Source organism: Gossypium hirsutum, chromosome A12 (genome assembly GCF_007990345.1).
Source record: "Gossypium hirsutum isolate 1008001.06 chromosome A12, Gossypium_hirsutum_v2.1, whole genome shotgun sequence".
Taxonomy (NCBI): Eukaryota; Viridiplantae; Streptophyta; class Magnoliopsida; order Malvales; family Malvaceae; genus Gossypium; species Gossypium hirsutum.
The window spans coordinates 4053716-4078866 of record NC_053435.1 but is presented as its reverse complement, the minus strand read 5'-3'; the positions used below and the strand labels follow the sequence as shown (position 1 = coordinate 4078866).

At 33.4% G+C, this 25151-nt stretch overlaps 2 protein-coding genes and 1 long non-coding RNA gene across 4 annotated transcripts; all 3 read right to left on the bottom strand.

The window, feature by feature from the left end:
- Window positions 1-116: 116 nt before the first annotated feature.
- On the bottom strand, window positions 117-3108 carry LOC107928762 (BTB/POZ domain-containing protein At3g05675). Of its 2 annotated transcripts, XM_016860039.2 has the most exons (3): window positions 1671-3108; window positions 1526-1565; window positions 673-816 (listed from the first exon to the last, which is right to left on the bottom strand). In XM_016860039.2, exons 1-2 carry the CDS (start codon window positions 2817-2819, stop codon window positions 1551-1553), a joined length of 1164 nt encoding a protein of 387 aa, XP_016715528.1. In that variant the 5' UTR covers window positions 2820-3108; the 3' UTR covers window positions 673-816; window positions 1526-1550. The 2 variants fall into 2 exon arrangements, with proteins under 2 accessions (XP_016715521.1, XP_016715528.1); XM_016860032.2 differs by lacking the exon at window positions 1526-1565 and having other exon boundaries at window positions 117-816; window positions 1671-3102.
- A 713-nt stretch (window positions 3109-3821) lies between these two features.
- Window positions 3822-6761, bottom strand: LOC107928795 (50S ribosomal protein L9). Its single transcript, XM_016860069.2, has 5 exons — window positions 6454-6761; window positions 6220-6354; window positions 5144-5248; window positions 4515-4619; window positions 3822-4190 (listed from the first exon to the last, which is right to left on the bottom strand). The coding sequence occupies exons 1-5, from the start codon at window positions 6598-6600 to the stop codon at window positions 4026-4028; spliced, it is 657 nt and encodes a 218-aa protein (XP_016715558.1). The 5' UTR covers window positions 6601-6761; the 3' UTR covers window positions 3822-4025.
- Window positions 6762-12537: 5776 nt separating this feature from the next.
- LOC121210825 (uncharacterized) lies at window positions 12538-13476 on the bottom strand. Its single transcript, XR_005906039.1, has 2 exons — window positions 13147-13476; window positions 12538-12800 (listed from the first exon to the last, which is right to left on the bottom strand). It is a non-coding gene; the product is annotated as an uncharacterized lncRNA (long non-coding RNA).
- Window positions 13477-25151: the final 11675 nt, after the last annotated feature.

Sequence of the window (25151 nt, the reverse complement as noted above, 5' to 3'; positions counted from 1 at the left end):
CTTTTCTCATTTACTAAATCAATTTTCATTTCAGATCACTTTGACTTAACATTGTAAATTTTTTAGTTCAAACCACTCAAGATAGTATTTTGACTAATAAAAGAACAGCAGCGAGATAAATCAATAACGCCCTGCATTTAACTTTTAATTGATAAATCAATTTATACATACCACTATTTCATGGTGGAATATTCAAATATTGTTAGCTATAACCTCACTTTGAACACATAGAATAGTTATAAGTCATCGAGTAACCGAACAATGTCAACAATCTTATCTCCTTTCCAGCCAACAGTAACTTTCACGTTTAAGACTAGGTAAAAGAGGTGCATTGCAGCCTCAAGCTATATTATCTTCTTCTTCTTTCTTTTCTTGTATATATTAACACATTGGGAAATATCTAGTTTTATGCAGAGTAGTCAGTTCGGGTCATCATTCACCAGCTTACTATATGCACAGAAGTCTGAGAGAAAACTAAAGCTCCATAAGCAGCACTATCTACAACCAATGCCATCGCCATTGATAAATACCATTCTTCTAATCAAGATTTTCCATTTGAGGAGGTTGACTTGCCCTGCGGAACCAAGTATTGAAAGCTGTGACCAAGTGGGGGCAATCTTCAACATTCCTGGTTGAGAAGCTTAGACATTGTTGCAACAGAACTTGTGCATCTGACATTGGCAATGTTGATATAATTCTCAGGAATGTCTCCTCCAATTCTAGGTACAGTGTTTTATGACTGGGCAGCATAGGTGAGACATTGTCTTTGCATGAGATCAGAACAGGAAGCCAATCTTTCACAAGCTTCATTCTCACCTGAAAGTTTACAAAGACTCAGCTCATTTTCACCATCCATAATGGGCAAAAAGCCGATGGTAAGAATTGGCTTAACCCTCTATTCTTGTAAGAATATATATATAACTCTACCCTTAAGTACCCCGCAATTTATCATTCAAATATGGTGACAGAACATGTTCAGACCATACTTTTGCCTAGAAGACAAACTTAGTTTTAGATCATTTTGAACTCTAACAACCAAAAATATTTGCATTCCCTTTACACTTGTTAGATCTTAAGAGTATTAAGTTGAATGATTCTGATAGATGAAATCATAGAGGTCCTAGTTGATATGACCATTATGTACAAAATACTAGGATGAGGGACTACATTTCAACCATAAAAATATTAACAGGAGACCAAAAAGGGTGATTAAGGCCTGCAATTAAACAATTACCCTATCAAAGACTCGGACGTTAACTGAAGACATAAACTTTAAGCAACTGACTGATGAAGCAAATTTCTTGGGGTTTATAATATTTCAGAATCACTTTTACAGCAAAGCTTAAATAAGATTTGACTAACAACACATTTACACATCATATTATAGCCAATCCATACTCCATGGTCACCTAGACGATAAAACTAATAAGCTTACTTCAACATTGCAAATTACCCATCATAACCTTAAATTGAAATCAACTTATTCCTTTGGGCTATGAGTTCCCAGGACAAACAATTTACATACCTAACAAGCAGACCTAACCTGAACTCTATTCAGCAAACTCCTACAAAACACAGCGACAAAACATCACGTTTATCTATTGATTAGGCAATATTAAATAAACACCAGCAGGTTTGTATAATCAAATAAATTGCAACAACAACAATACCTGTCTGGAAGATAATATTGTTCCAGCAGCAACTGCACTGGCAAGCTTACAAGTACAGCGGAGCATGACAGCAGGGAGTCCTGGAACAATATTTCTCCAAGCATCATCCCTAAACGCTTTCTGCAAATCCACCGTAAACGCAGCCTGCTCACTCCATTGCTTCACTGCCGAATCTGCAACCTTCAACTCAATCATCCTCTCAACCAGCCACAACAAATGCCTCCCATTAGTCATCGCCGTATGCAAATGCAACCTCTGTATCGCCTCTGTCTCGTTATGATCCCCTCTAAAATCAGGGCTCGAATACTGCTCCAAACTCTCCTTCACGATCCTCAAATTCGCGTCGAACGCCCTCTCCAAAACCCTCCTCGCTGATTCCCGCGACGAAAAATCTCTCAGAAGCTTAGCCACGAAGACTTTAACAAACGCCATGTTAGGCTGGCTATACATCGCTTTTTCAATCAATCCATGCAACATCTCCTCACAAAAATCATCTTCCCCCGGCGAAACTCTGGCGAGGAGTTCCTTGGATTCTTCTTCACGCAAGAGAGGGATCAAGCTCAAAACTCTCTTCTCCTCTTCCTCGCTCCACGGCACGGCTTCTAAGAATTTGACGCAGGCTTTGACGCAATCTTCGAAGAGTAACTCGAGAGCGACGGGGAGGATTTCGAGTGCGGTTGCAGCTGAGGCGATGACGGTTGGGAAATCGTAGGTGTAAAGCAGTTGAAGCACAGTTAAATGGACGGTCGGATCGTCGTGAACCCCCAGATTCAAATGGAACATATTATTACAATTAGCAATGGTTCTAGAATCATGGCCGGCATTGTGGTTGTTTGCTTGATGTTGCCAGCGATCAGATAAAAGAGTGGAGAAATATTTGGCGCGGGAGATGACGCGAGAGTGGAGATAGATCTGGAGGTCGGAATGGCGGGCGGAATCGGAGGGGTTGGAGGAATCAAAGGGGGAACGGTCGATGAAGAAGCGGAGGATGACGTCAGCGGTGGAAGGATCATTGAAGGAGAAGGAGGTTCGAGGGAGCTTTTGGGAGGGTTCGGAGATGGTCCTGTGGGGGAAGGCTTCGACGATAGCGGAGGCGTGGTGGTGAGGCGGAGGCGGGCGCTGGCGCTTTCGGGAGCTGTTTGGTATCATCTGGGAGTTTCTAGAGGAATTACTAATTTTGATTTAGGGGTTTTGAATGTATATTTATATTTTGGTCTAGGATTTGAATAGGAGAAGAGGGAGAATTGGGAGTTTTATTTACGTTAGGAAGACAGGTTAAACCAAAAGCAGCTGGCTGAAGGTGGGTTTGTTTTTTTAGTTTCTGCCTATACTGACCGACAAACAATTAAGGGTGCGTTTGGTTCGCTGTATTGGATTAGAGGTGTATTGGATTAGAGGTGTATTAGGATTAGAGGTGTATTGGATTAGAGGTGTAATAGCTAATCCACTGTTTGGTTGAATGTAATGGAATAGAGGCGTAATAGTAATATTGTGTTTGGTTGAATGGAATAGAGGTGTAATAGCATAATGGAAAAAACTAAAATGACTAGAATACCCTTAGCATAAAATTGTTTTGGTAAATGATTATTGTTATTGTTATTTAAATTTTAATAAGATCATTATTATCAGTAATAAATAATTTAATCATATTTTAACATAATTATTATTAAATATATTTTAATTAAATATATAATTTATAATTTATAATAAATTTCACATTATATAATTATACAAGTTTAGATACAGATGTAACATAAAGTTTTATGCATGACTATTTATTTGGTGTGTTAATAATGAAGTTTTTTAATTTCATATTGGGGTTAATAAATCATTAAGTTTTCTTAATTCATATAGCTTTGTTTGTGAAATTGGACTGTAAGTGTACTAAATAATAATAAGATGCAAGTGGTGCAGAGTGAACGTAGAAGTTTTATACGCGTAAATTTGTTGAATCGAATAAATCCCGATAACAATAGCCGTGATTCAAATAAACTCAGCTTGAATTCAAAATGATTTTACCCAAAAATTGATTCTAACAATTAATCTTTTTAAGGATGTCTACTTAAAAGTGCTGATATAAAAGTTGTTATTTTGATGAATTTGGAGACGTTAAATATTCGTCTCGCGCGCACGTTTAGTTCGGTATTGTGATTTAGTTAAAAATTTGAAATTATTACTCTTTTTTGGTAAAACAAAGAGTTGGAACAGATGGTAAATAGCATAATCAGACAACAAAGGTCAATAATCATCCAACATTTGATTCCTATCATTCCATTCTCAAGCTAATTCGAAAAGAAGACGGTTCCTCAAGCTTGAAAGCTCTTTTCAGTCAACCTCCTATTTCCTCTTGTCCGTTTATTTACCTTGGATTTTAACTTTAAGCGTCCAATTATACCTTCCTTCTGGGAGCGGTATGGATTTTGGCATCCGCAATTGCACATCAAACAGTCCAAATGTTTCCAAAGGTGTTGGAAGGTGCAGATTTTCAGGATCAATTTGAACGCAAAGCTGCCTTCCAACCTGAAATGGAATAAAAGGAGGAGATTAATCGAGTGCGTAAATGGAAATAACAAAATCATAACATTTCAAGTCCACATCTTAAACGTTTTATGATTAAGCTATGTCACTTGGACTTGAAGCGAGTGTTTGACATGGGTTTATTCAATTTGCTCCAAGTTTACTCACATATTTGGAGGATATAACCATGTACATATCTAAATACGCGTCGAACATAAATACTTCAGAAAAATAAGAGTCCGAATAACATAGCATATAACACAAGGAGATTGTCTATTGTAGTGACGTGAGAGAAACTATTACTATCAATAAATATCATGGCCATACCTCAGCAACAATTTCATCTTTTGTCACAGGTGAGCGCAATTCAATTGGGTCATCTTTGGTCGATTGGGCACGAAACTTTTCAACATTGATAGATCTCCTCAATACCTATAAAATGCAATACAAGTTACACACTCGTACCACAAAGAGCCTGACATAAATACAATTACTGTTTTCAAGCTTCAACAAACTTTTGAAAAAGATTCACCACTAACAAGTTGAATCAATTATGACTAGTCTAGTGGCAACTTGTTGTATGTGGGTTCAAGTGTTGGCATGCTATCTTGGGTTTGAACCTTGTGAAACCCCATCCTCCTCCCACTTAGAATGTAATGTAAGCTTTGCTTGTACCAAAAAGAATTTAAACAAGTCTTAATTTAAAATTTGACACCATTGTTATCCCACATATGCCTAGTTCCACTATTGTTAGCCTAACCATAGAAGAGGCAGGTCCAATGTTTCAGTCCCACACACCTTGACCTTGTTTCCCCAAACCCTTTAAAAACACACACATACAAACATTGTTGAGAGGCTGTTTTTTGTGTATTTGGGAGGAAGGCAGATAAAGTATCAGACATTTAAACCAGAAAAAAACATTTACGAAATTAAGGGCTTCATAGATGGGAACTAACCAGCCGGCCATTAAGTAGACGATATGCAGCCTTTTCATATACTTTGCTCTTATCTTCCACATTCTTTGTAACTACTTGAACCTCTTCTTCCTTCGGTTGATAAATCTGATGAGGAAGTATACCACTGGTAAGTTATCATTTAACTGAAAATGAAAAGCACAATATCCCACATATCAGAAGTGACTCCACCAAATAAAGACTTTCAAAACAGTAACTTAATTTGACAAAACTACATAAGCAGAATGTGCATCTGAAATAAGGAATGGATTTTTACTTCATCAATATCTAATATCCATACGCAACATATGAATCCTCAATAAGAGTGAGAGAGTGAGAGAGAACGCAAGATTTAATATACTTGCAGTTGGAGACATGTTTCCTCCTTAAGGCTGAAATAGCAGATAATACATGTCTAAGAAAAGGCATTACTTATATCATAACAAGCAAAATCTAACCAAAAACCAACAGCAATATGAAAACACTGTTACTCAGACTCTTCATTTTCCTAAAAAACCTGTGTCAGACACATTCGGATATAAATATGTGTATGATCTTCTAAATATACAGAAAAACTTAGAAAAAACAAGTATACTTGTGTCGAACACTTAATTGTATCTAGCACTCACCCCCTATGTTAGATGGACTATTCATTTCCGTAATATATTTTTGTCTGATACATATACAGACATAATATAGAGATATACTCCTCCAAATACAAGAAAAAAACCTTAAAAGCAACATATACTCATATCGGTCACATTCACATATCCAAATCCACTCCCAAGTCCAGCCAACATAGCTTACCCCATAATCCGAGCAACAAACTGAAAACGTTCTACCTTTATGTCAAGCTTGTTTTTCCTTGAACGTGTCATGACAAAAGGTTCATGAGAGACTTAGGTAATGCATACAGATGTGTGTGTTTAAGGGAAAACAAATTGATGCATATTTGTTTGTAAATTAACAATACGATTATGATTAATATCAACTGAAAAACTTCTTTTTATAAACAAACAGCATTGCAAGAACACATGTTTCAAGCATCAAACACAAACTAAAAGAGAGAAGAAAGCGACCTTACGCTGCTCCTTAATGAGATAAGCGAACTTATCAATATTAGGAACAGCAAGCAATTTCGGCATCAGATGATTGCGAAAATAACCAGGAGCGACTTTGACAGTCTCACCAGCTTTGCCAAGTTTCTCAATGCTCTAAAAAATGGAAGCAAAAGCAAACGTGAATGATATTTTGCAATCTGAAACAACAAAAAATTGAGAAAAGAAAAAGATTATTGGATCGAAATGACTCACCGTCGTAAGAATCACATCCAACTTTCTGTATCTAATTCCTTGACAAGCATAGAACAGAGGTTGCATCAAACGATCATGGCTTTGCTGGACATTCGTTTCTTTGATAATTTGCCGAAGGGCATGTCTTCCATACTGGATATAAGCCATTAATTTCCTAACTTCAAGTACCTGATTTGGCGGAGGGGCGGGAAAATGGATCGTCGGCTAACGGCGAGTGGGAAACTCGGCGAGCGGGAAAATGGATCGCACGGCGAGGTGGGAAACTCAGATGGGTTTAGGGTTTTTCGAGTGGACTGAAAAAGCTAAAAGCCTCTTCTTGCCTTTCTCTATGGCATGCTCGACAAGAAATTGGGGCTACTGGCAGAAGGCGAAGCAAGCAATGAAGGAGATAAAGAGAGACAGTCCCAGGAAACAGAGGGCAAATTAGGGCGTGAAAAATAAAACGGATGTAAACTGAGGAGAAGCCAGGGATTAGAAAACAGAGAATTTCGGGGATTAGGGGCGTAACGTATTAGGGGTGTATTAGGCAATACATTGAACCAAACACCTGCTTAAGAGGGGCTTAAGTGGGGCCCACGGATTAGGGGTGTATTGGCTAATCCAATACACCCAACCAAACATAGTGTAAGTATTGTGGCTTTTTCTCAAAACTATACCTGCTAATGGGCAGGTATACCCCGCCTAGTCCGAATATCCACTTGAAAAGTAAGTGAGTTTTGGTAAAAATATAATATCGAAAAATAAATTTTAAAAAAAATTTATTTAAAAAATGAATCAGACTTTGAGTAAGACTTTTTCGGCTCAGGTACAAAATCTATCACAAAAATGATTTGTTTTCTATAGTGCATTTTGGTGCCGATCATCTCACCGTCGGCACCACCCTCCATCATCCCCTGATCATTGCCCCATGATTGCTCGGTGAATAAAAAATATTTTTTTGTGCCGACATTGTGTTTGTTGACACTTGTATGTATTTTTTCAAATGCACCTTAAAAATACTCGTATTTTAAAAAATATTAAAAAATAAAATAATGTTTTAATAGGTGGCGACGTTTAGGTTGCCGGCACTGGTTCAATTTTTTTTTAAAAATAAAGGTGTCAGTGTCTTTTTGGTGATGGTGTTCTTTTTGCTGGCATTGGTGCGGTTTTTTAATTTTATTTTTTGTCGGCGTGCTTTGGTTGTTGAAAACGGTGACTATTTGGTTCTTCTTCTTCAAGCCTTGGACAATGTGACTCCTAAACCTTCAGTTGTATGAGAAGGCATGTTTGAATAAAATAACACAAAATCAATAGAGAAGAAACACTAAATATTTGAGAAGAAAAAGAAATGCTTTTGAGTTTAGTTTACTGATTATAGTAGGCAAAGGAAATAAGAGAAGATGAAAAAAAAATCCAACAATCAAGGAAGAAGAGAAGAAGATAAAGAGGAAAATCAGTGATTGAATAGATGAGAATAGGAAGAGAAATAGACAAGAAGAAAATAGAGAGTTACGCTACATTTATTATTAGATTAACAATTCCAATAAAATGCAATTGAAGTTTTAAGAGTTACATTATCCAAGGCTTGAAGAAGAAAAACGAAATGGTTACCGGTCCTAGCAATCAGAGCAGGCCGACAAAAAAAAATTCAAAAACCACACCAGTGCTAGCAAAAAGAATGTTGGCACCAAAAAAACACTAACATACCTTTTTTTTAAAAAAAATATGAACCGATGTTAGCAACCTAAACGCAAACATCTATTATAATATTATTTTATTTTTTAAAAATATTGTTTTTAAAATTCAAGTATTTTTAAGGTGTATTTGAAAAAAATACATACAAGCAAACACGATGCCGACACAAAAAAATTATTTTTTATTCACCGGGCAATCATGAGGCAATGATTAGGGGATGATGGAGGGTAGTACTGACGGTGAAATGGCCGACACTAAAATGCACTGTAGAAAACAGAAATACTATTTTAAAAAATTATTTTTTGTAAATAGATATTTTTTGGGTCAATTTTTGTACCTAGATCATTTTCGTAATAAATTTTGCACCTAAATTATTTTTGTAAATAATCATTTTTTGGGGTCAATTTAAAAAAAAAACCAAGTATTTTTTTACAAAAATCTAAGGCCAACTTGGCGATGACATCCTAATTTGTTGGTTGGCTTGTTTTCCTGCTTTGTATGATGGTTTAAGTCATTTGACGTCCCCCAACTTATTTCGTAATTCTAAAAATTATTAGTAGGCAGGAGGCGCCTTTGGAATTCGGAGATAGCCTGCACAATTCCACCTATGGTGTGGTCAAATTCTATTTTCTATTGCCACCAATTGCACATCCTCATGAATTTTTTTTACAGTTATGATTCCAACTATTCATCAACATTCAGTTAATATATCATAACTTGAACTTTATTCTCAAATGAATTTATGTTTACATGTACTTTTTTTCAAAGCTTTTTAAAATCAGGCCAGTGATTGAATTAATCAGATCATTAACTCTCAACTCAATCGATTTGTTCATTTAATTGAATAAATTATTAAAAGATCATAAAAAATAAAAAAAAATAAAAACTAAAAAATAGTAAAAATTGGTTCAATCGGTTCGCGAGTTCGGTCTAACTTTTTTTTAAATTAATACCCTAATCTGTTTTTATCTAACCGATCGATCTAGTTCTGTTTTGAAAACAATGATTCCCACTATTAAAAAAGAGATTCATATTTTGAAAATGATTTAGGGGAGATTTTAAAATGCAATTTTTTTTAAATGTTATATTAAAATGGAAAATTTTATTAGTTTTGATATAATAATATTTAAGATTGGAATTACAAATTATTCTTAAGTTATTTTCTAAAAGCTTATTGAAAATCTCTTAAAACATTTTCAAGGATTCAAAATCTCAAACTGTTTAAAATAGTAGGATATGTTTCTAATGTTTTTGAGCTAGTCAAAATCTATTTCAAGTGATCCCCAAACTTGAAGCCGAATGCACTTTCTAAAGGGGCAGAGGATTGATCCTTTACGAGTAACAATTATATTTTTTCTGCTTAATTTTTCACTTTCTTATATAGTCATATTTCATCCCAAAAACTCCAAACAACTACAAATTAATTCTTTGATATAAATGCACTTCAACAACACTTCAATAAGCAAAAGAGAGGGATCCCAACAAAAATACAAAGCTTTTACAAGAATATCCAAGAAAAGTTTCAGTCCTTTCATCTTTTTCTTTGTACATATTTAGTGTATTGAGTTAAATATCTTTATTCAAGTTTCTATTACTATTCTTGAAATCTCTAATTTTGTAAGCATCTACCTTAAAGAGTGCCTCCTTGTTTACACATTAAAACACATCAATAAAAGTAGAGGTTTCTATTTTGGCCTTGAAAGTTAAAATGGTTATATCTTAGCCCTAAAAAGATAGGTGAAAGTGGCTTTTATAGTAGCTAAGTAAAAATATAAAGTTGTAAAGGATATATATTTTCTTTGAAAGGTAGTTCAAGATAGTGAATTGAGAACCCTTTGACAAGTGAGGCTGAGAGAGAGGTCATAGGCAAGTGAAGTCAAAACTTCTATAAATTTTTTATGTTGATATTCCTAGGACCTTTCTATGTTTGTAAAATAAAGGGAAAAAACATTATCCACTCATCTAAACCATCATGGTGTTTATTCAATTACTTGAGCTTAATAATTGGTATCAGAGAATTATCTTCATTGAAGGTTTCACCATTAGGAGAAAAGATTATTAAAACTCACATTTTCAAATAAGGAAAAATGACATTAAAGTTGGGGTCAATAGCATGGGTTAAAGTCATTCCATCGTGAGGCCATCACTCTTCAATGGAATAAATTATTCCTATTGGAGAAGAGCAATGAAATTGTTGAAATTGTTCATTTAAGCAAATGCTTACGAAGTGTGGAGAATTATCACAAACAAGCCAATCATTTTAAGCAAAAGAGTGGGAAAATCTCATGTGTTAAAGGGCAAAGATGAATGGGATGAAATTGACATGAATATGACACAACTTAACATTCAAAAATTCTAAAATAGATTGTATTTGGCTCCCAACAAAAACCAATTATAATGGGGAGTATTATAATTTATTGACATGATTCGTACAAATGTTGATACATGTAAAATATCATATCATTATACATATATAAAAAGTTGTGTTCTTAAAAGTAATGTTTTAGCTACTAATTAGAGTTTGGAAGCATTTAATTATTAATTCTACTAAACTAATTTATACACATAAACAACATGTTTTTGCGATAGTTACTCGCAACGAAAATCTAACATAAAATAATCATTGAAAGACCAAGAAATAAACTCACAAACATGCAAGAATTATTTTGTTTGCATGACCTGAAAGTTTTGTTATAAAACTAATCATTAAATAAGTAATCTTACAAACAACAGCTTGCGATTCGATAACTCAAATGAGATTATATTGTAGATGCATCTACTAAAATTATATTAAAACATCTTATTGTTGGATAAGTGAGCCCCTACTTCATTAAAAATGCAAGAGATTCAATACAACTTTTGTTAGTGAGGTTTTATAAATCATTTTATTTAAAAACAAACAACACTTGAGAATTATTTAAAATGAAAAATCTTCGGGTTCTTTAATAAACTTACTATATTAACATATCTAGACTAGTAAAACTTACCATGCATGTGATTCAACACTATTAATGTAAACTTTTGGTTTGCTATTACATGTGATTTAACCATATAAATGAATACAAAATTCTTACTTAATAGAATAGATTTAATATATAAAAATTAATTGTCTCCTAGTCCACAATCTCAATATGATATCCGCTACAACAAATAGTTTTTTAAAATAATATTTTCTTTGAGACTGGCTAGAACATAATGCATTAACTATCACTTTGTTTCTTTGATAACAATGTATTAGCTCTTCTCCACATTGAACATAAGGTAACAATATATTAGCTCTTCTGGAGCTACCACTAAATATTTCTTTGTTTCATTACCAAACAAGAAAATTATTTATCATCCTTAAGTATAATATCTGTTGTTATATTATCTACGAAATATATATTTCCTTTTTTTTAAGGAATTAATTGAATAATAAAATATTCAAATACACGAATTGAGAACATAAATTATCACCCTTCTTTGAAGGGAAAATTCTTGTCCATCTCTTACTTTATCTTTATTATTCCACTTCCAAATATGGTAATTACGCAAAATTTATACATATCATTAAATTAGCATATTAGCATACAATTATGATCATCCATTAATATTAAGAGTTATAGATATTTTCTTATGGTAAATATGTGGTCAATTATAAATACATTTGTTTTTGTAAATAATTAACAATTCCGAGAAATTGCTGATCTTATTTGAAAGACAAATTTTTTGATGAAAATTTGAGGAGCTTTTGGGCAACATGTGGACCTGAGGAATATCTTATCAACTTTACAAAATCCAGAGTCAAGCATTGAAATTGATTCAGGAGAAATTTCGGGATCATCAGAAGAGTCTGAACTCTCATCAGCCATTGAGCAAGGGTAGACACTAGGGATCCAGTTTCCAAAGCAACGCATTGCACTGTCCCTCTTGATGTGGAGCTTTGCAATAAAATCGAGATTGCCACATAGAATAAATGCACTGTAGGCTGCGACCACGCGTCACATGATCGTCCCGGCCATCAAGGTTGCACATTATAGCCTCCAAGCTCACTCATTTGCTCGATGTGTCATTCATTGTTGAACCCACTGGGGGCTGCCAGTGTATTTCTCTCCGAGTTCTTGGCAATAAAGGCATTTTCAATAAGTTGTGTATCAAAGTTTCATGTTGAAAGCCTTGCGTATATTCCAAAGTGACATCTCCATAAATGCCATAAGAAGACGCTCAAGGTTGTGAAATTTTCCTTGTCAAGTAGCCACATATTGGGGTGAATCCAAAAAAAGAATTTAAGTTCATTATAAATTTTTAAGAGTTTATGATATATTACTTTATAATTTCATTATTTTTATAGGATTGAACATAATTTCTTTTTCATTTTTAAAAGTAAAAGTATAATTTTACTGTAATGGCCAATTTTTAGCCCAAGCAAACAAGCAAAAAATAAAATCCACATAACCAAATTCCAAGTCCATTTACAATGTTAAACAGCCCAAAAATCAAAACTACCCAATTACAATAACTAAACCTACCCAAACCCAATACCCAAAACCAGCCCAAGTTAGAACTATCCAAACCTAAGCAATTTTCAGCAAAGAAAAGTGGTGATGAACCCTAGCCATCACCCCACCTTGGCCACCTACGCCACTACCAGTTGTCTGCCACCAGCACACCCACTTGCCTCCACCACTCTATACCTGCAAAAGAAGACAAAAAAAAAGGATAGCAAAGAAAAACACAAAAAAAATAAAATTCTTTGTATTTTTTTATTTGGATTTTGGGCTATATAAAAGCCCTATGTTCCTTATGCCAGAGGGGGAATCGATTGTATTTTGGAGAGAAGAGATTGTATTAGAAGGGGTTGTATTACAGAGATTTTTGGGAGAAATCAAAACGAGAAAACAAGTTCAAAAGGTGTTTGTCCTTATTTTATTTATTTTTTTATCTTCTTTCTATTCGTTCGTTTTATCTATTTTACAAATATTTTTAACAAAAAAAAACTTGCAAAAAAATATAAAAAAGGGAAAGAGGGAAGCAACTTACCGGTGTTCAGTTTTCCAACATCGTGGACGACCGAGGAAGCCACTGCTGAAGATCGGTGGCCGAAAACCGAATGGATTCTTGAGTTCTAGGGTGCTTCTCATTAATTTTTGAAGGTTTTTGGGTCGTTTTAACCCCAAATCCGGGCTCTACTCGAGAAGAGAAGCGAAAAAAGGCCTCGGAAGATTTTTCGGCCACCGTGGAAGGCGGCGCGGCCGTCGGTGGCCGGTGACCAGCGTGACGGTTGATGGCCGGTCCGATGACCGGAGGAGGGGAAGGGTTGAGAGAGTTGAGAGCCTTCTCTCTATTTTGAAAAATGAATGTAGGGTGGTAGGGTGATGTTTTAACTCTTTTTTGTTGTTTTTTTTTAAAAAAAAGTTTTTTTTTATGATAAAAAAGAAAATAAAGTATGGTTTTAATTAATAATAAAACAAAATGGTATGAGGAAGTAGTTTTAATTAACAAGAAAACAAAATAGTATGGGAAAGTAGTTTTAATTAACAATAAAACAAAATAGCATGGGGAGTGGTTTTGATTAATAATAAAACAAAGTAGCATGGGGGAGTGGAATCAGCTTTTTTTGCTTGGGACCATGCATGTTACCTTTAATTGGGTAATTTACGCAATTGGTCCCCTCCTTTGTGCTAGCCTTCAATCGGGCCATATTTAAGTTTTTTATATTATTTTAAATTGGCCCTGCAGTCTGTGTGCTATTTCAATTTGCCCCCTTTGCGCGGTATTTTAAGATTTGGGGCATTTTTAATTTTAGATCTCAGACATTTATACGCAATTAATTTTAGCCCAAAATTCTGTTTCAATAATTTGTTTTACTTGTAAATTATCTCTTGGATTTTGTTTCTTCTCTCAATTAAGTTTCAGTTATTCTTTTTAGAATAAACATGTTTCTACATATTATTTTAATTTCATACTTTTGTAATTATTATTTTTCTCTTTTCTTTTTTTCACGTGCATACCTGTTTATATGAAATACCTTTATATCATTATTACTACTATATGTATATATTTATAATATTACTAATAGTTTATTTTTTACATTATTATGTAAATACCATGTAAATATTTTAATATTATATCATGTATACATTTTATATATATATCTTTTAATATTGTATTTTTATTTTTTTGCATATGCCATAATATTATATCGTTTATATATATATATTTTTTTCCCATATTATCTTACTTTATATATTTTTTAACTATATCATGTATATGCTACTACTATATATCTATTTATGTAGTATTATTAATAGTTGTTTTTAATATTATGATTATTTCTAATATGTATATATTATGTATTTACCTTCAATATTATATATCGTATATTTCTAATACTATTACGTTATTACTACTATTATATTATTATTATATTTTTACCCATTACTCTTGAAATACACTTATTTTACCTTTTACTCTTCACTTACTATATATATTGTTTACTTATCTATATATTCACATACATATATATAATTTCACACATCATTCCAAAATTTTTACTTGTATTATTACTATTAATATTATTATTATCTTCACTATACTATCATTCTTTAGTCTTACATAATGATTGTTTATTTATTACTAGTTTTTTTAATCTCGAATATTTCCTAGCTTATTCGTTATTATCTTTTTATTCGTTTTATTCATTTATTTGTTATCTCTAAATAAGATTTTTTGCAAATAAGGCAATGCTTGGTGTTTAGAAATTTCGAGAAAGCAGTGCCCTAACTTATTGGGTTGCCACTTTTCTCGTTGAATTCGAATAATTAAGTACCCTTCTAAGTTTTTTTAGAGGTTTTCTAAATGCAAGCCACTATCTTGGAATTTCAAAGCAATATGTCCTAACTTATTGGATATAGCGTTTTGCTGTTTCGAGATAGGAATTTCAAAAAAGGGATAACTTAGTGTCAATACTTTGACGCTAGTGAATCCCAATTTTCAAAGTTAAAATATTTTAAAGAGGACTACATCTTAAATTTTTTTTTCTTTCGACATTAAAGACATTTGATAATCAGTTAGGTACCAATTTTTGGGCGTTACGAGGGTGCTAATCCTTCCTCGTACGTAATCGACTCCCGAACCCGTTCTTTTATTTCGTGGACCAAAACTAATGATTTTAAAACAAAATGTTTTAAAGGTGATCTAATCACACCTAAAAAGATTAGTGGCGACTCCCTTTTGCGTTTTTAAAATCGATTCTCATTTTTCAAAACTCGATTTGAAAATGGTTTCGACTTTTACCATGTATTAACTTAAGGTGTTAAAATATATATTTTTTTTATTTGGGAAGGGGTTCCTTAGATTTACCTCTTGTTACACAGTAAACCTGAATCATCTATGCAATTGCCTGCATCAAAACTCAACAAACCATCATTAGTGCCAGCTAAAACAAGTCTTACAAGATACTTGAAAAGTATTAGATATCATCTCTAAAAGTGGTTCACATCATCGACACCTAGAATCACCCGATATAGTGATATAGGCGCCACTGGGTGAATGACCCCATAATAATGCATCTCTGGGTCTAGGCCTTACAATAGGAATTCACAGAATTTCATGCATACACATCCGGCTCTCGACGTCCAATTCAATTTTGGTACAATTCAAATCCACTTCTATTATTATTATTATAGATTCTTTAACAAATGTGTAGATTTAATGATTCAATTACAAAATAAATAATCATTAGAATTAATAAAGAATTTAATCTTAGTTTCAAAAATAAAAATAAAGATGCATCATAAAGTCATAATAATTCAATTTAAATTAGTCTTATGGTTGTATGATACCTTCTAATATAGCATTTTACATTCCACAAAAATTTGTTCTACAGATTTGACAAAATCTAATGAAGGTTTGTGTTCGAATAACTTAGACCATTGATATTTGATTTGATCGATTTTATTTAATTCAATTAAATAAAGAATAAAAAGTTAAAAAAATACATATATTTAAAAATAAATAAATGATTTGTGAGTGAATTAATTTAACCCTTTATTTTGGATGATAACTTGACTGGTTCTTAACTCAACTTCAGTCCAATTATGAAAACAATAATTTTAATTCAACTGTATAATAATTCTAATTATTTTTATGCTGAGTAAATATAATTATTCGTGTATATTATAATGCCATATAAATAATGATATTAATGATTCGCAAACACTAAATTAAAATTAATATTTTATATACATTGATATCAAATAAAAATTCTCGAAGTCTATTAAAATAGAAATTCAAATTTGATTTTTAAAAGGTTAAAATTATTTGATTGTATAAAATAATTGCTCTGGTGGTTTCTGAAAACGATAAGGTTTGCAAAAGTTTTGCCGATTGGAATCAAAGCGGGGAATGATGGGAAATTGTTGAGGGTGGATCTATTTTTAAAATTGATTTATTGGATTGAAACGTAAGTAAACAGACAGGCAAAGTGTAGAAATGAAGCGCAGGAGTAGGACCACACCACACACCCATTTGAGGATTACCGAATGAACACTTAACAAAGCACACTGCACTCGCACAATCGTGGGGCACCGTTCTGTTTCCCCATAGCCCAACACCTATGGAATAGTTACTTTCCTCGTTACTTTTAAAAAGTATTTTTAAAAAATGTTATAAAAAAGTGTTTTTAAAAAGTTTAGTTTAAAATTTGAATATTTAGTATTATTGTCAAAAAATATTTTTGAGAAATAAATTATCTATTTTAGACATGTTATTATCAAGCAACAAATATGCGTTTAAATAAAATTTAAATTAGTTAATATTATTATATTTTAGTAAGTATACAAAAAAATTATTATAACTTGTTATTAATATTTTAATATATAAAATAAATTTTAAATATTTTTAAGTAATAAATATTAATTACTTATAAATTTTAATTAGAATATATAAACTACATTTTAAATATTTAAATATAACCATTAAATATTTGTACTTAGTATTTTAAAAATATTTTTTATTTTTAATTAATGATTTTAACACATTTGTAATTAAGCACTAAGAAAAAAAAGGGAAAGTACTATCTAATTGGAGGGTGAAAAAATAATTAAACACTAAAAGTGCTTTTGGGGAAGAAAAACTAAAAATTTTAACTTCTCATTTTCAAAAGTGCTTTTGAAAAGCACTTCTGAAAAGTCAAAAATTCTAGCTAAAAATAGCTTGTTCTGCACAGCTTTTCTCCAAAAGTACTTTTAGAGCCAAAAGTGTTTTTTTTAAGCATAAAAGAACAGACCCTTAGTCCATATTCCAAGTCAATCCTATGAAACATAAAATATCACCTAGACTTTATAAAAATTTTAATTAAGCTATTATTATTTGTTTTCTAACCCAGAATTAGCTTAGTTTTAGAGTTCCATTAAAATTTCTTACGATTACTTTATAATTTTTAAAAAATACCCTAAACTTTGCATATTAAGTTAGTACATGTTGATACAACGAGGGGCAAAGAAGAAAGGATGGTGGTTGTTGTGGAGGCTTGAGAAGTGGTTGTAGGTAGAGTTGTTCATGGGCTGGGTTTGAGTCGGGACTAAGCATGATATTAATATACTTTATGCTTGTCCAAACCCAACTATATTTGCAAAAGATTAACCTAAGCCCATTTTATTTTTTAAATTTTTTTTAAAAAATATTTATTTTATTTATTTTATTTTGTTTTAATATTTAATTCTATACTTTTTTTATTGAAATTTTTTATATAGTCATCTGAACATTATTTTAATGTTTACATTAGAGTAGTATCATATATTTAGTATAGATTTTTTTTAATGTGTTCTAAATTACATAATATATAAAAATAACATAATATAAACTATTATAAAATTAAAAATGGGTCAGGTCAGGTCAGGCTCGGGCCTTGAAGGTTCAAATTCGAGCTCAACCTATATTTTAAACGGGCCTAATTTTTCTGCCCAAGCCCATTTTCTAGGCCTAATATTTTTGCCCAAACCCTCACAAATTTTGGGCGAGCCTTCGGGTCTGGATCAATAGCCTAACCCATGAACAAGTCTAGTTGTAGGAAACTTTTCTTGTACAAAACCCCTTTAGTCAAGGTATCAGGGGAAGCTATCTGTGCCATCTTCAGATTTTTTTTTTTGGTCCTTATGTGTCTTTTCTCCCGTTAAGAAATTTCGAATGGAGGTGATCCAAGTATCTTCTGAGTCGAGGGCAAGAACTTGTCTTGTTGCCTCGTAACTTAGATGTTTTTTATGTTCCAACAAGATCTTTCCTTTTTCCGTAATGTTGAAACTACTAGTTTGGATAGGGCTTGGCTTGGCTGTGACATTTTCTATCTTAGGGGTTTTATTCACTTGGACCTCAGGGAGCTTTTTCAACAAATTAATGGTTAGAGAGTAGTATTTGGCCAGTGTTGGCTCTTTGACCTCATACGCTCCCTGGATTTGCTTCACAACTAGCTGGGAGTCTATATGGACCTAAAGAATTTAGATGCTTAGCTTCTAGGCCATTTACAATTCCACTACTAGAGCCTCATGACAAAAGATAAACTATACTACCATGCTTCTCCTTCAAGACCAATCAATAAGACTCTGCCCCGAAACCTCTTTTTCCTGTAGAACCATCAACATTGAGCACCCAAGGCTTTTCTCGTGGTAGGTGGTGGGTTGTGGAAGGACCTTTTTTCTGACATTTTAGCAGGACCATTGGTGGGATTGTTATTCTCAAGGGCTTCGGATGGTTGGGAAAATGAGCATTCGGCTACAAAGTTTGCTAGGGCCTAAGCTTTAACTGCTTTTCATGGTGAATATTCCAACCTAAATTCACTCAACTCGACATTCCATTTGGTCATTCTTTCAGAAATGTCTAATTTCCCAAGATTTTTTTAAGCGATTGGTCTGATAACACCATAATGGGGCGAGCTTGGAAGTAAGGGCAGAGTTTTCTTGTAGCCACAATTAGAGTAAAAACAATTTTATCAACTTGTGAATAATTCAATTCTCCATAGTAAATCGGGTGTTGCTATATTTCAACCTCTTTAACCAATATTGCTGCAATTGTTTCATCAGGAACACCGAGGTAAACATATAATTGTTGGAAAATGTGCCCATATTGTAGTAAACATGTAAGTATTTTTGTCTTTCATATTTTACATGCATAGCGAAATTGTGACAAGCAAATATTAGCTCATTGGTTCTCTAAGTTCAAACTAATGATAGGTGGCATTGTAAGAACATTTACATAGTAAGAAAGACAACTTATTTCAATAGATAATCTAAACAAGTCCGTAATCCTGTAAAAGAATCAAAGTGAACATTTGATTCAAATACTGAGAAGGATTATTATGTCTCTACAATTCCAATTAAGGAGATGGCTAGTCTTGGCTATGGGAGCAGTTGACTCCACAGGTAGACGCATAGATGTATTCATTGGCAGAATGATACATTAAACTGGACCTAAGATGAATTAATTCTGAATATGTTTGTGAATTAATTCGCTTGTGACTTTTATGGTGTGATTTACCTAAATCCTGAGTTAGTCATTGACCATGCGCATGTAACTCATGTGCTTTGATATAAGTAGAGGCTTATGGATCGAGTTGATAGCTGGTATGTTGGGTACATGACTTGTGTATGACATAACTTTACTAGCAACAATAGAATTCATAGCTCAATTAAAGAGTTAATAATATCCTCTCATTGACATTGTGTCGATTGATAAATATGGAACGTGATCATGGGTTGCTTGTTCTTAAACGAGCAATTTATTACAGTCATTTATTGGCAATGATCATTTTAATCATTAAGAAGACAAAATGGTGACAATAAGAAAAAATAGAATTGCATTGAGTGAATAGATTTAACTTAAAAGAACCAAGGGTATCATATAAGGGTAAAACACACATGACGAGGACATTGGACAAAACAGTTGAATGAATTGCTTTCGTAAAGAGTATATAATAAGGGGTTTTCAATCATAGTACTTTTTTGTGGACTAACTGCATGATTAAGTAATTGTGAATTATCAGAATAATGCTTCTAGACATAATTGCGATAACTAAAGCTTAATTGTATATGCCTGATTGATCCTTCCGCTAGCTCAATAAAAGCTCGATCAAACTGCTTTTGAATTAGAAGAAAATTCTACAACTTTGGAAATAATTTAATTGAGTTGATTTATTCGATTTGATTAAAGAATTTTCTTGAAAAAATAATTTGGAAAATTTAAGTGATTTTTGGGAAAATTAATTTTGAGCAAATAAAATAAAATTAATCAAATTAATTAAATTTAATATGATATATTTGGAAATTAATTTTTAAGTCAGATAATTGATCCAATGGGTAATTGAACTTGAAAATTGGTCTTCAAATCATAAATTGGGCCCAGGAGCCCAAAACTGAGACCAAGACCCAAAAAATGGTCGAATCGGGCTTGGTATGTGAAATTGAGCCGACGGTCCAATCGGTGGTTTGACTGAACCGGTCGAGCCGTCACTGGCTCAGACCAAATCAGCAAAAATTGAACCAGCTCGGGGTACCGGCGGCTGCGAATTATTTGAGATAGATTCGTTTATTTTTACCCTTTTACTTCTTGCATTAGCTTTGCTCTAATGGCTTCAATTTATTCATTTATAGAGATATTGTTGTTACCTTATAAATGTCGGGATATTGCTAGGATGTTGGAATTATTTTTGCAAAGGTCTTCCAAATCATTATGCACACTCTCATTGAAGGGCGGACTAAGCTTCATTCTCTTGATGAGTCAAGTTCTTCATCCAGGAACCCCCTTGTGTAACCCTTAACTCAACGACAAACTACTCATTCTGGAGGCATTCCTTTGGTTAAGGATACGTTGTTGTTTTTACTGCTCCTTAAAGCGACACTCTTTTTGAGAAAATTGCTCTTAAAACGTTGCAAATTTTCTTGAGTTTCTAAGGACATGATGCTTGTTGGTGAGAATCCTAGTCCAGAGAGGTGGGGGTCATGGTTGGTGGAGCAGGCGTGGTTGTGAGACAAGTTATGGCTTCTTACAAGCAGTAGGTTATTCCTTCCAAGGGTCCAAAAGAGGACACGTCAGGTTGTGGTTGATGTTAGGGGTGACCAAAATCTGATTCGATCCAAAAAACTTGATAAAAAATTCAAATTTTGAATAAATAGTTTGAGTTATTTGAGTTAATCAAGTTATTCGGATCAACTCGAACAGAAAATCAAAATTTTTAGTTTAAATCGAATATGAATTATACAATTCAAGTTATTCAAAAATCCGAATAAGAAAAGAAAAAACAACGTCATTTTGATAAATTTTTACCTTTTCTAAAATTAAAAATCAAAATCATTAAGTTAAAAAGTAGAACCACATTGTTTTGATAAATGTTTACCTATTAAGTTAAAAGGTAAAACTATTATATTATCTTTTTGTCGTTAAATAATCTTATACATTTTCTACTAGTTAAATAAGCGGTCCATGTAAACGCAACATTGAGGATAAATAATAGGATTCGTTAAATTGACTCGACTTGACTCGAAATTTTTTGACTCTATTTGATTTGAAAAAGTTTTAATTTGAGTTCGGTTGCTAAAATAGGATTTTTCAACTCGACTAACTCGAAATTTTTTGACTTGATTCGACTCAACTTGACCAAATGCTCACCCTTAGTTGATGTTTTGCTGTAATAGGGGGTTGGGGCAACTGAGGAAGTGGTTCATGTTGGCACAATTGGAGGGATAGGATTGGGAACCTGAGAATCCCTTAGAGCTTTCATCAATTGCTCTAAGATGGGCAAGATGATACTTGTGTATTGTAGAAAAGTTCCGATAGGGATAGAAGAAGTATCCTGGAGTAGGGTTATAACGCCCCCGTACCCGAGACCGTCGCCGGAGTCGAGCACGATATGTTAACGGACTTAATTCATTAATTAAACAGCTCAAACAATTTATTTTAGAATTACCAGACAAGCTGGCTAACTGCATCACAGTCGCTAAAAAATCCATATCTCGAGTTACGAAACTCGAAATCCAATTCCGTAAATTTTCCTTGAATCTAGACTCATATATATACTTATTAATTTTTTTCTAGAATTTTTGGTCCAGCCAATTAGTACAGTTTATTAGTTAAAGTCTCCCCTGTTTCAAGGTTCGGCTACTCTGGCCCCTGTGTATTACAAACCAGATATCTCCCTGTACAGAGTTTCAATAACTATACTGTTTGTTTCTCATAAAACTAGACTCAATAAGGATTTCATACATGTAATTTTAAACTCTAATTGTTTTTTTTTTAATTTATGGTGAATTTTTAAAATCAGAACAGGGGATTCAGAGATCACTCTGACCCTATTCCACCAAAACTTAAATATCTCATAAAATATAACTCATTTACCTGTTTTGTTTCTTCCATATGAAAATATACTTATCAAGCTTCGATTCCATGACTTATTCATCATTTAATTCCATTTATACTATTTTTAGTGATTTTTCAAATTCACATCACTGCTGCTGTCTGATTCTGTTTTGTGGCAAATTTTACCTTTCCAAGAATTTTCATGGTTTAGTTAAGACATAAAGCATACATGTTATCATATATAAACTTGATTAGCCATTCCAATAGCTAATCATTCTCAAAAATTTCCATTCCATCCATGGCCATATCGTAAGATTATACACACAAAATGATTGGAATGCTATACATGCCATATTTCCAAAAATTTCAAGTCATTATACCGCGATTGTCCAGTGATAGTGTGAGCGTGCCTCCGACCGTCCCGATCTCCAAATTGACTTGTCAAAACTACAAAGAATGCAAAGGATGGAGTAAGCATAGATGCTTAGTAAGTCCACATGCAAATAACAAATAACTTAACAAATCAATTATACCAACCAACATTAGCATAATATCACCAAAACATGCATCACATTTCTATTCATCATTCATCATCTTACCATATTATTGTTGTCGTATCAAGTCTCAACCCGAAGGTTAAGTACATACCTGTCCAAAGTGCTTATTCCACAACACTTACCAATACGTCACTTGCATCTTGAGTATTCTTCCATTTCACTAGAATTTTACCTGTTGAACACATCGAAATATAACTCGGATACATGGAAAGTTTGCACATAAGTGCCACATATGTAGCCAAGCTACCATGTAACCCGCCCATAACCGAACTCGGACTTAATTCAACGAGCTCGGGCGTTCGCATCCATAAGTAAACTCGGACTCAACTCAACGAGTTCGGATGCTTAGTTACATTTCACGAACTAGGACTCAACTCAACGAGTTCAGACGTTCGCATCCATAAGTGAACTCGGACTCAACTCAACGAGTTTGGATGTTCGCATCCATAAGTGAACTCAGACTCAACTCAACGAGGTCGGATGCCTAAATATCCAAATCTATTCCTAAGGTTCAACGAGACTTTCCTCGTTCGTACTTCTTTACCATTCTCCTTGGAATACCAATGACGATACTTCGGTAGTCTTTCACATTTTTCACATAATTCATAATTTTTTTGCATGTTGTCCAACAATGACCACAAAGCATAGAATTGCATGATAACAATCATAATATCGTACCAATAGCATTAAATGATTTAAAATAATGGTTATATTACAATATTTACATATGAACTTACCTCGATACAAAATGAGAATAGTCGAGCCTATTCCTCGCAAACTTTATTTTTCCCCCGATCTCGACTCGAATCTCTTTTCTCTTGATATTCAAGGCTTAAAAGTGTTGAAACCCTAGCTATGGTGGAGAGCAAAATTCAGTAGCAACTTATGGAGAAGATGATCATTTTTGTGTTATTTTTCCCATTTTATTTTATTTAATATCCAAATGACCAAAATGCCCTTCCTTACTAAACTTTCAAAAATTTCATCTATGTCCAATTTTTGTCCATAAACTTAGAAATTGGTCAAATTGCTATTTAAGACCTCCTAATTAATATTCTAAAGCAATTTCGTACTAGAAACTTCTAGAATGCAAGTTTTGCAACTTATTTAATTTAGTCCCTAACTTCAAATTAAGCACTTTATGCATAAAATTTCTTCACGAAATTTTCACACAATCATGCAATCATATCATAGACCTCAAAATAATCATAAAATAATTATTCCTATCTCGGATTTTGTGGTCCTGAAACCATTATTCTGATTAGGCCCTAATTCGGGTTATCATAATTCTCCCCCCATTAAGAATTTTCGTCCCCGAAAATCTTACCGGTAAACAATTGTGGGTATTGATTCCTCATAGTTTCCTTGGGCTCCCATGTAGCCTCTTCTACCTCATGTTTTTGCCACAATACCTTCACGAGAGCGATACTTTTATTTCTCAGTTGCTTGACCTCCTCAGCTAAAATTTTAATCGGTTCTTCATTGTAAGTCATATCCGGTTGTAACTCGATTTCTGTCGGTGAAATCACATGTGAAGGATCCGAACGATACTGACGTAACATAGATACATGGAATACATCATGGATCTTCTCTAATTCCGGCGGTAATGCTAACCGATACGCTACCGGGCCAATTCTTTCAATTACCTCATACGGTCCGATGAAACGTGGACTCAACTTGCCTTTCCGATCGAATCTAAGAACTTTCTTCCACGAAGACACTTTTAAAAACACTTTATCACCAACTTGAAACTCGATCTCTTTTCGCTTCAAATCTGCGTAAGAATTTTGCCTATCCGAAGCAGCTTTCAAACAGTCTCGAATCACTTTCACTTTTTCTTCAGTTTTCTTGATTAAATCAACTCCGTAAATCTGGTTTTCTTTGAGTTCGGTCCAATACAGCGGTGTCCGGCACTTGCGACCATACAACGCTTCATAAGGTGCCATTTTCAAACTCGTCTGATAACTGTTATTGTAAGCAAATTCCACCAACGGTAAGTACCTTTCCCAACTTCCTTGGAACTCCAACACGCAACATCTGAGCATGTCTTCAAGAATCTGAATTACTCTCTCTGATTGTCCATCAGTCTGTGGATGGAAGGCAGTGCTGAAATTTAACTTCGTACCTAATGTTTTTTGCAGT

Coding starts and splice junctions, on each gene's coding strand:
- LOC107928762 (XM_016860032.2), bottom strand. CDS start 2,819: ATGATACCAAACAGCTCCCGAAAGCGCCAGCGCCCGCCTCCGCCTCAC. Junction 817..1,670: donor CAATATTATCTTCCAGACAG/GTATTGTTGTTG, acceptor GTAAACTTTCAG/GTGAGAATGAAGCTTGTGAA.
- LOC107928795 (XM_016860069.2), bottom strand. CDS start 6,600: ATGGCTTATATCCAGTATGGAAGACATGCCCTTCGGCAAATTATCAAA. Junction 6,355..6,453: donor TGGATGTGATTCTTACGACG/GTGAGTCATTTC, acceptor TCCATTTTTTAG/AGCATTGAGAAACTTGGCAA. Junction 4,191..4,514: donor AAGATGAAATTGTTGCTGAG/GTATGGCCATGA, acceptor ATTCCATTTCAG/GTTGGAAGGCAGCTTTGCGT.